The 13,877-nt window shown below is 41.8% G+C and overlaps 1 protein-coding gene across 1 annotated transcript in view; it reads right to left on the reverse strand.

The window, feature by feature from the left end:
• Positions 1-432: 432 nt before the first annotated feature.
• lrfn1 (leucine rich repeat and fibronectin type III domain containing 1) overlaps positions 433-13,877 on the reverse strand; it is a 98,352-nt gene continuing 84,907 nt past the window's right edge. The window contains 3 exon segments of the mRNA XM_036562794.1: positions 433-1,381; positions 12,311-12,395; positions 12,398-13,702. Of these exon segments, the coding sequence (XP_036418687.1) occupies positions 433-1,381; positions 12,311-12,395; positions 12,398-13,682 (2,319 nt within the window). The 5' untranslated portion in view covers positions 13,683-13,702.

Raw genomic sequence — 13,877 nt, forward strand, 5'->3', positions numbered from 1 at the left:
AAAAACTGCTTTCAAAATATTTTGTGTCTTCAGTCCCCAAAATGTGTGTTTCAGGCATCAAATTTGGAATTAATTTATGTTTACAAAAAGACAATTTAATGGTTTTGTGCTGTTTTCAGTGTAACATACATGAAAGAGAACTTATTAATCACTGGTTTGCATATAGTCCCAACTTCTTAGAAACTGAGGATTACATAATGTGAATGTATTTAAGTAAGAATGAAGGAGGAACACACTTCAAGTGGTAAGTGGCACTTACTGCCCCACTTCCTCCACTCACATACTCTGGTGCATCTGTGGGTGTGTATGTTCTGTTTGTTGTATGTGGGCATGTGTAAGAATCTGTGGGTACTGCATCATTTTGTCTGTGTGTGCCTGTAGTTTATGTGTGTTAGTTAATGTTCAGGCAGGTTTGTCCAATATCTCCACTGCTCACACGGTGCTCTCCAGCATCCACTCGGTGCTGCTGAAAGTGACCCTGCGGCTGGCGGGTGGCGAGGCGTCAGTGTTCAGGTTAGTGCTGGACTTGTGTCTGCGGGTCCGCGCCCTTCGGGGGTAGCTGTGACTCTGGAACAGGGCGTAATCGCCATCGAATGAGAAGCGGTGCCTGGTCCTGGCCAGTTCGCCCGGGAGCAGCCCCATTCCACCAAGTGCCCCCTTCCGGCTATCCCGGGCCCGTGGCGGGGGCACATCCTCGCCCACCTTGGAGCCGATCAGGCACAGGGACATGGTGGAGCCCGTCAGGCTGCTGTCCGTTTGGGTGTCCTCAGAAGGGGGGTTTCCCAAACTTGCCCGACGAGACCCTGGTGGTAATGGGACAGGCGCAGATGCAGATGGGATGGGTGCCTCTGGACTTAGTGGAGGCAGCTGCACCTTTAGCTCCTCTTGAGTTTCGTTTTCTAGGCTAAGAAGAACCAGGGCCTTGCAGTCTGTTCCGGCTTGGGACTCCCTTCGACGGGAGCGTTCGTCAACCCCCTGCTGCTGCTGCTTTGACCCAGAATGTCCTATGCGGTTCCCATTGGTCTGTGAATGACCGTGGATGTTAGCGCTAGAATTACTACCAGTGTTACCACTGGTGCCAGCCTTAGCCTTGGAGCTGTCGTAGGCCTTGTAGCGGATCATGAGGATGACGATGAAGACCAGAACAGAGGCCACGATGACTCCACCGATGATGATGATCATAGTGCCGCCAAGGAACTGGCTGTGGACGAAGCGGCACTGGCCAGCTTCAGGAGCTGTGCGGAAGTGGACACAGCCCACCACACGAGTGGCTGTCAGGGAGGTGATGCCATCATCATAAACAGCCAGGACGCACAGCTCATATTCGCGACCGGCCGCCAGGTCACTGATCCTGAACGTCTTACTCTCTGATGGGATCATCCTGAAACAGAGAGAAGGAGAAAGAGAATGAAAAAGAGAGGGAGGGTGGAGGGATATGTATAGAGTGATAGAAAGAAAAATGAGAAAGAGAGAAAGAAAAAGAGTTGAAGTGGCATGAAAAGAGAAAGGGGTAAAGCAATATGAAAAGAGAGATGGAGAGATAAACAAGAGAAATGAAAGGAAAGAGGTGGGGAGATATACATAGAGAGACAGAGATAAAGAGGAAGCGGTGGGAAGATGTGCATAAAGAGATGTATAGACAGAAAGAGAGATAGAAAGGAAAGAGAGCGAGAGAATCAGAGATAGAAAGAGGAAGAGATATGATGAGAGAAAAAAGGGACAGAAAGATGTGATATGAACAGAGAGATAAACAGAAAGGGAAAGAAAGAGAAATGAGCAGTGCAATATGAATGGAGAGATCGAGGGGGAAAAGAAAGAAATGGCGTGATGTGAATGGAGAGAAAGAGAGAAACCAGAGATAGGGTTGCGATGGTATGAATAGAGGGATCGAAAAAAGAGAGAGAGAGACAATCAGAGAGATGAAGAGGTGGAATGATGTAAACAAAGACAGAAATAAGATAAATGAAAGAAAGAGAAAAATGAAGCAGAAGGAAAGGTGGAGTGACATAAGAGACAGGAGGAAAAAAGAAGGAGAGAAAGAGATGGGGGGATATGAAAAGAGAGAGGGAGAGAAAAGAGAAAGAGAGATGGGTGGGATGGTATGAACAAAGAAAGAGAGAGAGAAAGAAAGGGGTGAAATGGTAGAAAGATACAGAAAGAAAGAGAAAAAAAGAGAAACAGATACAAAGGGAAACAAAGAAGTAAACACAGAGAGAGAGATAATCAAAATGAATAGAGAGAGACAGAGTGAGTTAGATGCAGATACATAAAGAAAGGATTGAAATGAGAGGGAAAAAAAGACATAATGAAAAAGAGAGTGGGTGATATGAGTAGAGAGATAAAGATGAACAGCGAGAGTCGAGAGGAGAGAGACAAACAGAGAAAAGGGGGTAGAGTGAAATGAATACAGAGCAGAGAGAAAAACAAATAGAAAGAGAAATGGAGCGAGACAGAGAGAAAGAGAGAGATAGAGAGAGAGAAACAAACAGAGAGGAAGCAAGGGTAAAAAAAAAAACTAACAAACCAGACAAAGCACTCTTTTTGTTGGTTTTATTTGGGCTTAAGCTGAGTCTCTTAATACTTCTGACTAGATAGCTGAAGTGGTTCACGGTGTCATGGGATTATAATCTGATATAATCTAAATTTTGTTCTATATAGCCTGAAATTTACAGGCCAATTTTAGTACTATAACAAATAATGCTTTCAAATAATATAATAAAAATATACAATAATACACAATATGCATGTTCTGCAGTTGTAAATTAGGGTCTAACCCTGATTACGGTGATTCTGTTCCTGATTAGTTTTTTAAACACTTCAAGACTCTTGTTTGATTTTGTCCCTGGCAGCAGATGGATGTTAATTATGGCTGTAACTTGATTTTAAATAAGATTCCAATCCACTGTTTTGAAAACTAGGTTGGCTACTCAGGCATGGTTTTAGAATGGTTCAAATCATATTTATTGAATAGACAATTCTTAGGAAAGCATTCATCAAAAAACCATAAGATTTATTGTGGAGTCCCACAAGGTTAAATTTTAGGGCCTTTGCTTTTCTCTTTGTACATGTTGCCACTGGGCTTTGCCTTTGGGGAAATGTCCTATTCTGGTAAATGTAGAAAAAGGCCCTTGTTCTGACCTTCATGAGCTGTGGTACTCATCCTCCGACTAGAACAATGTGGGATAGCAAGTTAATCCACCGTTTTGAAAACTAGGTTGGACTCTCAGGCATGGTTTTAGAATGGCTCAAATCATATTTATTGAATAGACAATTCTTGGGAAACCATTCATGATAAAATTGTAAAATTTCTTGTGGAGTCCCTCAAGGTTCAATTTTAGAGCCTTTGCTTTTCTCTTTGTACATCTTACTGCTACGCAATGTCTTTGGGAAATGTTCTATTCTGGTTAGTGTAGAAAAAAGGCCCTTGCTCTGACCTTCATGGGCTGTGGTACTCATCCTCTGACTGGAACAATGTGGGACAGCAAGTTAATCCCTACAGTGGAGGTCAGAGGGTCACGCTGAGAAATGACCACGTCAGCGTGAGCGATGTCCTCATGATCAGAGGTCAGAAGCTGAAACCAGGGAGGGATTTAAACAGAGCTCCTATTCTCAAGGACTAAGGAACATGTTCCGTCACTGACTCGGGAACGACACTTCCGCAGGAGAGGAGGAAAAAACGCCTGGAGCAATGTTATGGCTTAAACGTGACAAAATTATAAAATATTTAGGATTTTTTTTCACTTCCAAGCTGTGAAATGCCAAGGAAGCAAGTTCTGTGATGTACAGAATGCAAACTGTCAAAAATAAAGATGCTGTTCTCGTGACAGCAGCGGTCTGTATTTCACTCCTCTTCGGCAGAGTGGGTTGATTCTTAAATGGGGAGAGCCGGGATGGTTGGCACAGTTTTCATTCTCTGCCATATTTCTCAGGCAAATGATACATCAAGATAACCCAACTAGCAGTAAATGAAAGCTACAAAACAGAACCTTGTTGGGTTGGTTGGCACATTATTGGTATGTTTGGGACAACATTAAAAATCTATCAATTCAAATGAATGAAGCAACAAATAAAAATATGTTCTTCTCCTCATTCACTAGTCCATTGCTTGGCAGCAATACCATACCTTAAAGGAACAAAATTTCATAACTTAAATTATTTACTGAAAATTGTGTATTTTATCATATTTTATGTTGTCCGCCATTTCAGAAAAGCTCAAGGCCATGATTATTGTGATATTATTACAGAGAAGGAGAATTTAGGCACTCAGCTTCACGTTGTGCCTGAGAACATCCTTCCTCATGATAAAATCACAGTAATTGCTTGGCTCAAAGTTGCTTTATTTACAAGTATTGTATTTTCAGTTGTTTTATGTAGTATGCTATTTAATATGTTTGCAGTGCTTAAAACCTAATAACTTTAACATTTTGTAATGTATTTTTTGCTTCAACACAGAAAAATTAAGAACTTATCCCCAGCTTAACAGATTATAATATTTTTTTGCTATTTGCTATCAGCTTTTGATAAAATGGATAAACGATTGTCAAGAGCAGCACTCATTTTCATTTTTTTTCAGAGTTCCTCCTACTGGCTGGAAATTAACAGTGTGCCAGCCAACCCCAGCGCTAATAAACACTATAATCCCCTTAAGATGAATGAGGTAAATTAGTTGTTTTAAATTGAACGCGAAATCTGCCCATGCCAGGGTGCTTGGATCATGGTAATGGTCACGTGAATTATTTATTTATTTATTTACTTACTTTCTTACTTTATTTATTTATTTATTTATTCATTCATTCATTCATTCATAATCACAGTCTCAAATTACATGTCCAAAACTAGAAGGGGAAAGTTCAGACAAATTTTGTTGGCCTGACTGAACCATTGCTATGAAATCCCAAGTGGTTGCTAAAGTGTTGCTATGTTGTTCCAAGTGGTTGCTAAGGTGTTGCTAGGCCATTACCATGGAATCCCAAGAGGTCACTAAAATGTTGCCTGGCTGTTGTTCTGGAATCCCAGGTGGTTGTTAAGATATTCTTAGGCTGTTTTCTATGGTCTCCCAGGCAGTTGCTAAGATATTGCCTGGCCATTGGTATATTATCCCAGGTGGTTGCTAAGGTGTTGCTATGTTATCCCAAGTTGTTGCTAAGGTGTTGCTAGGCCATTACCATGGAATTCCAGGAGGTCACTAAAGTGTTGCTTGGCTGTTGTTCTGGAATCCCAGGTGGTTGTTAAGGTGTTCTTGGGCTGTTTCCTATGATCTCCCAGGTAGTTGCTAAGATATTGCCTAGCCACTGGTATGTTATCCCAGGTGGTTGCTAAGATGTTGCAAGGCCGTTGCTTATCAATTTGAAATTTCCACCATTTCCCTTGTCACATGTAGGCCTAGTTTTCCTTCATGCCTCTGAAGGTCACCATCACCCTAATACTGAAGTTCTTTTCAGTTCCTGTTTCTCATTTGGGACTCATTAGTGAGCTTAAAATAGACGGTTTTCTTTCCTTGCAAAGTCTTGTTAGTTTCATGTTAATTATTATCTGGTTAGTTTGTATTTTTTGACCTTTGTCTTTACACCACAATTCATTTCCAATGGGAAAAAAAGCATGTTTGAACAAATGCTGTAAACTATACCTGCTATGCACAAGCACACAACTCCCATATACCCCGCTTTGTAAAGCCAGTTTAATTAATTATTGATTAATAATTGTTTTCCTGATTAAAGTAGATTAAATTACCCTTTATGGTGACACTTTATTGTAGGTCAGTGTTCATAAGGTTATGTGACACCTAGATAAGCCCTTCATGATAATGTAAACCTACATAAACATTTATAAATACTTATTCCAACAGGTGTCATTTGTCATAAAGGTTGCATTTGGCAAATTTGAGGTCAAGTTGATGCATCATCTATGTCCGATGAAAACTATGTTTTTCAATTATGAAAACTGACTTTGCAGCTCAGTGCATGTCACAGTGACATAATGCTGACGATGTGGCATGGCTAGCCATGTTAAGCCAGTTACAAAATTCAGTTTTGAGCACTAGCATGCTTTTCTGTAGTACTTGGCAATTTGTCGACATGAAACCTACTGTATAATAGCGTACTGTATATAGTGAAAGCATTGGCGCTGACAGTCATGACACTGTAATGACAGTTATGTATACTTTCTCTGGCCCTAAAGTGAGGTAAAGTGAGGGAAAAACTCTATAACTAGATGGTTCATGAATTTCGCAGTGCTTCAGCACAACCTGTTTGGATGTCTAATATCAGGCCTTTGACTTTAGAAATAACTAGATGACTAAAAAACTTTCCTATTAATCACCTGAAAACAACTTGTTAGCAACTCTCTAAACAAGAGGCATATGTGCTCAGTAAACTTCTATTTTTTAAATTTTATTATTCTGTACTTTTTTGGACCATTTTCCTGGGTCTGAGTTTTCGAGCTAGGGTTGTACAGCCTATACGTGAGCAGTGTGCTTGTGCTTTTGGGACCAATCACAGGTATGTTTTTTGTACAATTTCTATGTACAGTTCTTTCAAACCTGATTTTTTCCCCATCTGAAATGAATTCACAACTACCACAAGAACAGCTTCTCTCATACTGCCCCTCATAGACATTACATTCAGACTCACAGACATACTAGCACACATATACAAACATATATTAGCAACCACCTGGGATACCATAGCAATGACCTAGCAACACTTTATCAGCCACTTAAGATAACATAGCAGTGGCCAAGCAACATCTTAGCAGCCACCTGGTGTACTATAGCATTGCTCTAGCAACACCTTAAAAACCACCTGAGACACCATAGCAGTGGCTTAGGAACACCTTAGCAACCACTTGGGATAACATAGCAGTGGCTTAGCAACCAACTGGGATAATGTACCAGTGGCTTAGCAACACATTTGTAGCCACATGGGATACTATAACACCTTAGCAGTCTAACCCCTGCCTAGGATTCCATAGCAACATTCTTGCAACTCCTTAGCAACTACCTGGGCTAACATAGCAATGAACTAGCACTGGTTTAGCAACTGCCTGAGATAGCATAGCAACAGCCTACACCTACACAGCTTTGCAACATTATTTTAACGTAATTTTCATATTCTGGTATCTTTTGCCAATAGTTATTATTAGCAATGACTCATCATTTTTCTACCAATTTTGTGGAGTGATCGGTGTGTCAAATAGCAAAACCACTCTCACCTAAGATTTAAATCGGAGAAGATTTATTACAGGTCTAAGATACTGATGTAGAGAATTGTACACATATTAGATTTGTTTCCCAACAACAGTAAACCTTAACTACAACACTAGAAGTTAACTACACAACTACAAGTTTTACCCTGGAACCACATTTGTCTGTGTTCTCTCTCTTGGTTTTGCTACAGGCTCCCTGCACAAGCCCTATGCTCTCTTGAGCTTTGGACAGTATGTAGGCCGTCCTCATGCTGCTGCGTCTGATCCTGTACTTACAGGCATGATTTCACACCACTGAAATCTTTGAAGTTGAGACTTCTCCTACAGCGCCTTGGTCATACTTTCCCAGATGCATTCCTTAATGGTATCTTTGAAAGCGGCTGTGCTGAATGCTAATGGCTGTGCAGGCGGCTCGGCCGTTGCAAATGTTCCCATTGTCCCTTTTCTTTCCCTCAATGGAGAGCCAGCATTTGTCATTGACGTAGATAGTGCTCTCTTTTTGTGGGCGCATGGCATTGAAATTCAGAAGTTTTGAGATATCTTAAGCCTTATTCAAGCTCAGGCTTGGTAGATGGAGTGACGGTTTAGAGCCATTCATTTCGATCCATTCGCATAATGGATGTTGAACGTCGAAGCTGGATTTTTGAGGACACGCTGGCATGCTGTAGGTGTTAATGTACCACTCTAGTGGGGAAAAGGCGTCCTGACAAACATCTGGGCATGCTTACAAGGTACTTAAGCGTATTTACAACCCATCTCCTTTTATATGCTAATACAGGCGCTCATCCTACCGGGGCTTTTTTTTCTTTCGCTGTATTAATGTCCTCCTACAGAGGACTTGCAATAAACGCTCTCTTCCATGTTCTCACACCCTCTTACACTGCAGTGCTGCCAACATCTAGATCCTCGCGATTAACATGCATTCTTACACGAGTTTCCGACAAGACCACCCCCCACGCACGTTCCCGGCCTTCCTCTGACATTTGGAGAAATTGCAAAAGGGAGCTCACAACAACAGCTCGGAACATGCTAATCCCAGCTCGGAGAGAGATACACAGCTCAGACAAAGTCTTTATAGGTCGTCTGTCCACTTGCCTTGGGTGGCTATTTATAGGCATGCAAGCCCAGGCTTCTATCTGTCTGAAACTGGAGGCTAAGCTATGTTTTAAAAAATGTAGGGCTTTTGAACGGGATTGTAACACCCATTCTTAACTGATGTGGTGCTGGCGTGTTAGTGTGTGTTGCGCAGGTACGAGTGGATCAGACGCAGCAGTGCTGCTGGAGTTTTTAAACACCTCAGTGTCACTGCTGGACTGAGAATAGTCCACCAACCAAAAATATCCAGCCAACAGCGTCCTGTGGGCAGCGTCCTGTGACCACTGATGAAGGACTAGAGGATGACCAACACAAACTGTGCAGCAGCAGATGAGCTATTGTCTCTGACTTTAAGTCTACAAGGTGGACTGACAAGGTAGGAGTGTCTAATAGAGTGGACAGTGAGTGGACACAGTATTTAAAGGCTCCCTCTATTTGGCAGCCGTCATGTGATAATGTTACAAACTGACTGGCCTGAAACATTTAAGAGGATTTAATATTCAAATGGACATTCTCTATATTTGAATGTGCATTTGTTCATTGGGAATGTCAATCTTTTTAAAATCATTGGTCAAATCTGAGAAAAATGATATGAATAATTTGTTCCTTTCCGTTCAATGACACACAAAAAAAATATTTTTTTAAGTTTTTCATGTTGGCATATGTTCATATCTCCATGGCAAAGGCAGTAACATTTTTAGCAACAAGGCAACTTGTTGGACAGAACTTCCTGTTCAACAACCACCATGTTGGGCATTACAAGCTACCCTTCTCATATTTTTAAAAATATCAGTGGCATAGCCAAGAACCAACTAGCCTGCTTTGTTGTAGTTTTCATAAACAGATAAAATCTAAAATTTTAAACACAGGATCGATGACCTTGCACTTAACCCCTTAAATGGCCAGGGATCACCAGTGGGCCCAACATTTATTACTCACATCTACATTACACACATTCCAAATTCTAAGAATAAACCAGTTGGTAATGAAGTCCATGCAATTACTGAATAATAAGGCTTAGTGTGTAATAAGCCTGGGATTTTAAGGGGTTTACTGCCTGGCTACTACAGCAGCTCTTAGCATACCACCAAAGGCTAATCAACCAGAGGCTTAGCATTTGTATTACAAAGCATTGTTGGCGAAATGTTAAAGACTATCTTATAATTTTTTGTAGTACTGAACTACTGTTCATTTTTACCATAGTCAACGTTAGCATTTATCTAGCTCACTGGATATGTAGTTCGCTAGCTAGGCAAGAAGCATCCTAAGTTAGGACCAGGCATAGCTCAGCTAAGTTCCCACAATCTGCAGAAACCTTTGAGTAGGGTAATACTGTGTATATATGTTCCTTAGTTCCTTGCCTTATATCAGAATTGGTGAAAAACAGCGGTTCATGACCAGAGCCAGCATGCAGCCAGGTAAACGCTGGTCATGGTGATAGCATCCACCAAAAATTGCTGATGACCTAAGGAGAGCTTTGTCAGTTATTTACTTAAGTGGAAAAATGCTCACTGTCTTTGGGTTCACCCTTTTTTCAGCAGTCAGAAATCAGGGCTTGGCTTCCATGGGGAGGGCCTAGGCCACCCCAAGCCTCCTCCCCGTAGCTACGCCCTTGCAACAAGTCAACTGTCTCCTGTCCTGATAATGTCTCCGGTTTAAATAATACATTTAACAAAAGTCTACACAATTAACGTGTATTTTTTAGGGCGCACATGTACCGAAGTATAATTAGGGTGCATCTGTCTGCGCTAATGCCGTTTCTACCCCATATGCCGTTATTGCAAGCAGTCGATCCATTTTGGGACCTAATTACTACGCACCACAGGTGAGCAATCATGGATGTGAGATGTATTACGTGATAGAGAGGGCATGCGGCAAACTTCATAAATCACGCTAACGATTTCAAAATGTCAGTTTATCAGACTTTGGACTTTATACTGCCCTTCATTTCTCGAACTAGCTTGGATGTGTAATGTTTGCTGTCACGGGGCAAAACGAAGTCATTTCATATCCCCAGCTTTACAGCTTTACTGCTTTTTCAAGAGTTATCAATTATCGAGCTCGTCTTTCACCAACGCAAACCCGTTATTGTGTAATAAATTTGGCCCGGCATCATCGCGTTTGAGCGCTGCTTTCTTCGCTTTCAATCTTCCTCTCTCCTATGTTGTAAATTCCACTCTTCAAAACTGGTGTTTGTCAGCACTTTTATGACTGTGGCCTTTAGAGGCACCCAGTTTGCGCTGGTTTATAAGCAGCATGTGGATTCAATTGCTATTCTCTCAGTTTTTACTGACGCTGTACAATGCTTCCACCCCGCAAAGCCATTTAGCAGAAAATTGTTCCGATACACTAGAGGCAATTCAGCTTACCCACTTTCATGGTTTTGCCTTCTGAAAAGCACTGATGTTTGTCCTTGAAAAGCAACATCACACACTCCGTGTATTCGGCTGGACTTTGCATAAGAATGGAGGCGATTTGTCCGCAAATTCCAGCCTCGCTAATCTTTAATAATGAGCTAATGTCCGATCTAAATCCGATCTAATGTTTGTCCAAGCAGCTCATGAGCCAAAGGATTTGTGATTAGCAGCTGGAGCGGCTCCTTCTAAATGCATGGTATCTGAAATTATTCAGAGGGTTTTAGTCTGTGGCAGAAGCTCTCCAAGAGGTAATAAATGTCAGAAATGTTTTACTCCTCTGTGATTGGACAGGGAATGTGGATGCTAAGCTGCATAATGCAGTGTGCATAGTGGCAGAAGTGCTGCTTTCTCGGTTCCTTTGAGGATGCTCGGTGAAATACAGTGCATTTCGCTGAATCATGAATGCCTTTTATGGCCCCTGTAAATCAGAAGTCTTTCCCTTGTTGATATGAGGGCAATGTACCATCCCCCTATTCTGTATACTGCCTCACATTTAAAATTCCATACTGCTGGCAAAGTGAAACTAAGAGTCAGCTACTGCGTGCCGTTCATTGCCATTACATACTGGGAAAATTTTGATTTTTACCTAAAAGCTAAGCTAAGTGGATAGCACGTTGCCTCAGGGCAACAATCCAATCTTCTTCACTTTAGAATTACATGATACATATTTAATGACTATCAAATGCTTTAAAATGAAGAGTTTAAATATAGCAATAAAAAGCTTGTACTTCAGCCAAGTATCTCCAGGTAGGTATTTGTGAACCTTTGGTTTTATTATTTTATTGTAACAACAGTTTCTTTCAGAAAAAACAGTTTTTACAATTTTTCAACGAGTTCATTTTTAAAACATGCATCATATAAATGATTCTTCTGTTATCCAAAATTGTTCAAATACGTTTGTTCCCTAGAAGCAACAGTGGAATGGATATAGCAAGTAGAAAGTGAAGCAGCCACTTGACTAAATTTTTATTTAGAATTATTTGTGTTTTTGTTTATTTGGGAAGTCTAAATTGTTTAGTACATTCAATATTATAGAAGCCCATTCTAGTCAATTTTGTTATGTAGCAGTCAGCATACTGTCAATTTTACCAGTCTCATCACATTTGTTTTGAAAATGGAAGCTAATTCTGATTACCTGAAAATTATTTGATTCTTTTTATGTTTTAGCATGGTTTTATCTGTCAAAATCAAAACATTGCATCACAATATTGCATCATACTAACAGAATTTCATTGAAAATAAGGTGAAATTAGGTTCTGCAGTGTTTTTTGTTTGTTTTTAAGTATTTTAAATATTTAAAACTCAATTAACTTTCACATAATTCGATTTATTTTCCAACTATTTAGAATCCTGACACTATGTTTTATTGCTTTCCATTGTCACACAGTGTTGCCTCAAGGCAACATACCCCAAAATAATCCTCAGGAAGTGAATGAAACATTTTTAATCATTGTTGTTAATGTGTAGGGGGTATAGTGGGTCAAAAATGCCAAAAAATAAATATTGTGGCCAAATTTTGTCATGCAAAACATGCTGTGCTAGGCAACATTATATGACATTTCCATGCTAACCAATGCATATTGTATGTTCTTTACCTGTAAACCAATGTGTCGTCCATGGTGCTGTTATACTGAATTTGGTACATCCTGATTCCAGGGATGTGTCGCTCAGATGGCCATGGATCATGGCGGAGTTGGATGTCAGCTCATCCACCACCACCCTCTTATCCTGCTTGGTGTCGTTGTTGCCAGATTTGGTGGAGGTGGTTATGTCAGAGAGGCCAGGGTCCTCCCTCATGTGACCAGTGTTGTTGACGAACAATGGCAGCGGGATCATGTTTATCTCTACAGCTGCGGTGGCGATGCCAGCTGCATTGGAGGCAACACAGTTGAATGCACCACTGTCTTTCAGGGTGGTAATCAGGATATCCAGAGTGCCGTTATCATACAAGATGGTACGCGAGTTATTGTGTACCAACTTGCCATCAGGAAAACGCCAGTGAATAGCAGGATCTGGGTCCCCCATGGCCTTACACTTGAGGGTGACTCCTTGTCCCTCCATCACATAAGGCTTTGTGGAATGGTGCTTGATGATGAGTGGGGGCTCACAGATAAACTCCTCCTCCTGAATGGACCAGAAGTACTTGTCCATCAGGTGCTCAGGTGAGGCACAAGTCTCCAAGTCATCCTCTCTTGTAAGCCTGCGCAACCACAGCAACTCACAGTTACAGTGGAGTGGGTTCCCACCAAAGCTCACGGTCAGCCGGGAGGAACTGGAGGAGCCTTTGGGGTCGGACAACACCTGGGCATGCTGGAAGAGGCTGTCTGGGGGCAGTTTCTGCAAGCGGTTCGAGGTCATATCCAGTCGAACCAGTTTGGTAAGGAGGGTGAATGTTCCGGCTCCTATGTGGTCGATGAGATTGTGATCCAGAGTTAGCGTGTTTATGTTGGTCATCCTGGCAATAGCCTCCCAAGGCAACGTCCTCAGGTTGTTATAAGACAAATCCAAATCCTCGATAGTGGACACAAACTCATCGAAAGAGGAAGTGTCGATGTGGTGGATCTGGTTGTTGCCCAGGATTAGATGCCGCAAGTTGATCAAACCTTTTAGCTGGTCATTCCTTATATCGGTCAGTCGGTTACCATCCATGTGCAGGGCCCTCAGTGCCTTGAGTCCCACAAAGGCATGCGGGGCAATCTGGCTGATGGTATTCCGGGACAAGGTCAGGTGCACCAAGCTTGTCATGTTGAAGAAGTCCTTTCGACGGACGGCCGTGATGAAATTGTCTGTCAGCCTCAGCTCCACGGTCTTGCGGTCGATTGTTGGGGGTACGAATAGGAGGCCGGTTTTGGCGCATAGCAGGGTCAGGGTTGGGGAAATCGTCTGGCAGATACAGCGCCCTGGGCAGTGTTGCCCCCGCACCAAAACCCCCAACAGCATCACACACAAAACGTACCACCGATCCATGGTTTATCAGCTTCCTGGTCCTGTGGATGACACACAACACAGAGAGACAGACACAGACATCCATCAGAACAGACTGTAGCTTTCAACTGTCATGAAAGAATGCAAATGTGCTCGGTTCACCATGGTCTGCAAATAGCAACATTTCAGGAGATAAAAAAAGCTGTCAGGTTTTCCAGCATTTTGACATAATCATCA

This window comes from Colossoma macropomum, unplaced genomic scaffold, assembly GCF_904425465.1.
Source record: "Colossoma macropomum unplaced genomic scaffold, Colossoma_macropomum, whole genome shotgun sequence".
Lineage (NCBI taxonomy): Eukaryota > Metazoa > Chordata > Actinopteri > Characiformes > Serrasalmidae > Colossoma > Colossoma macropomum.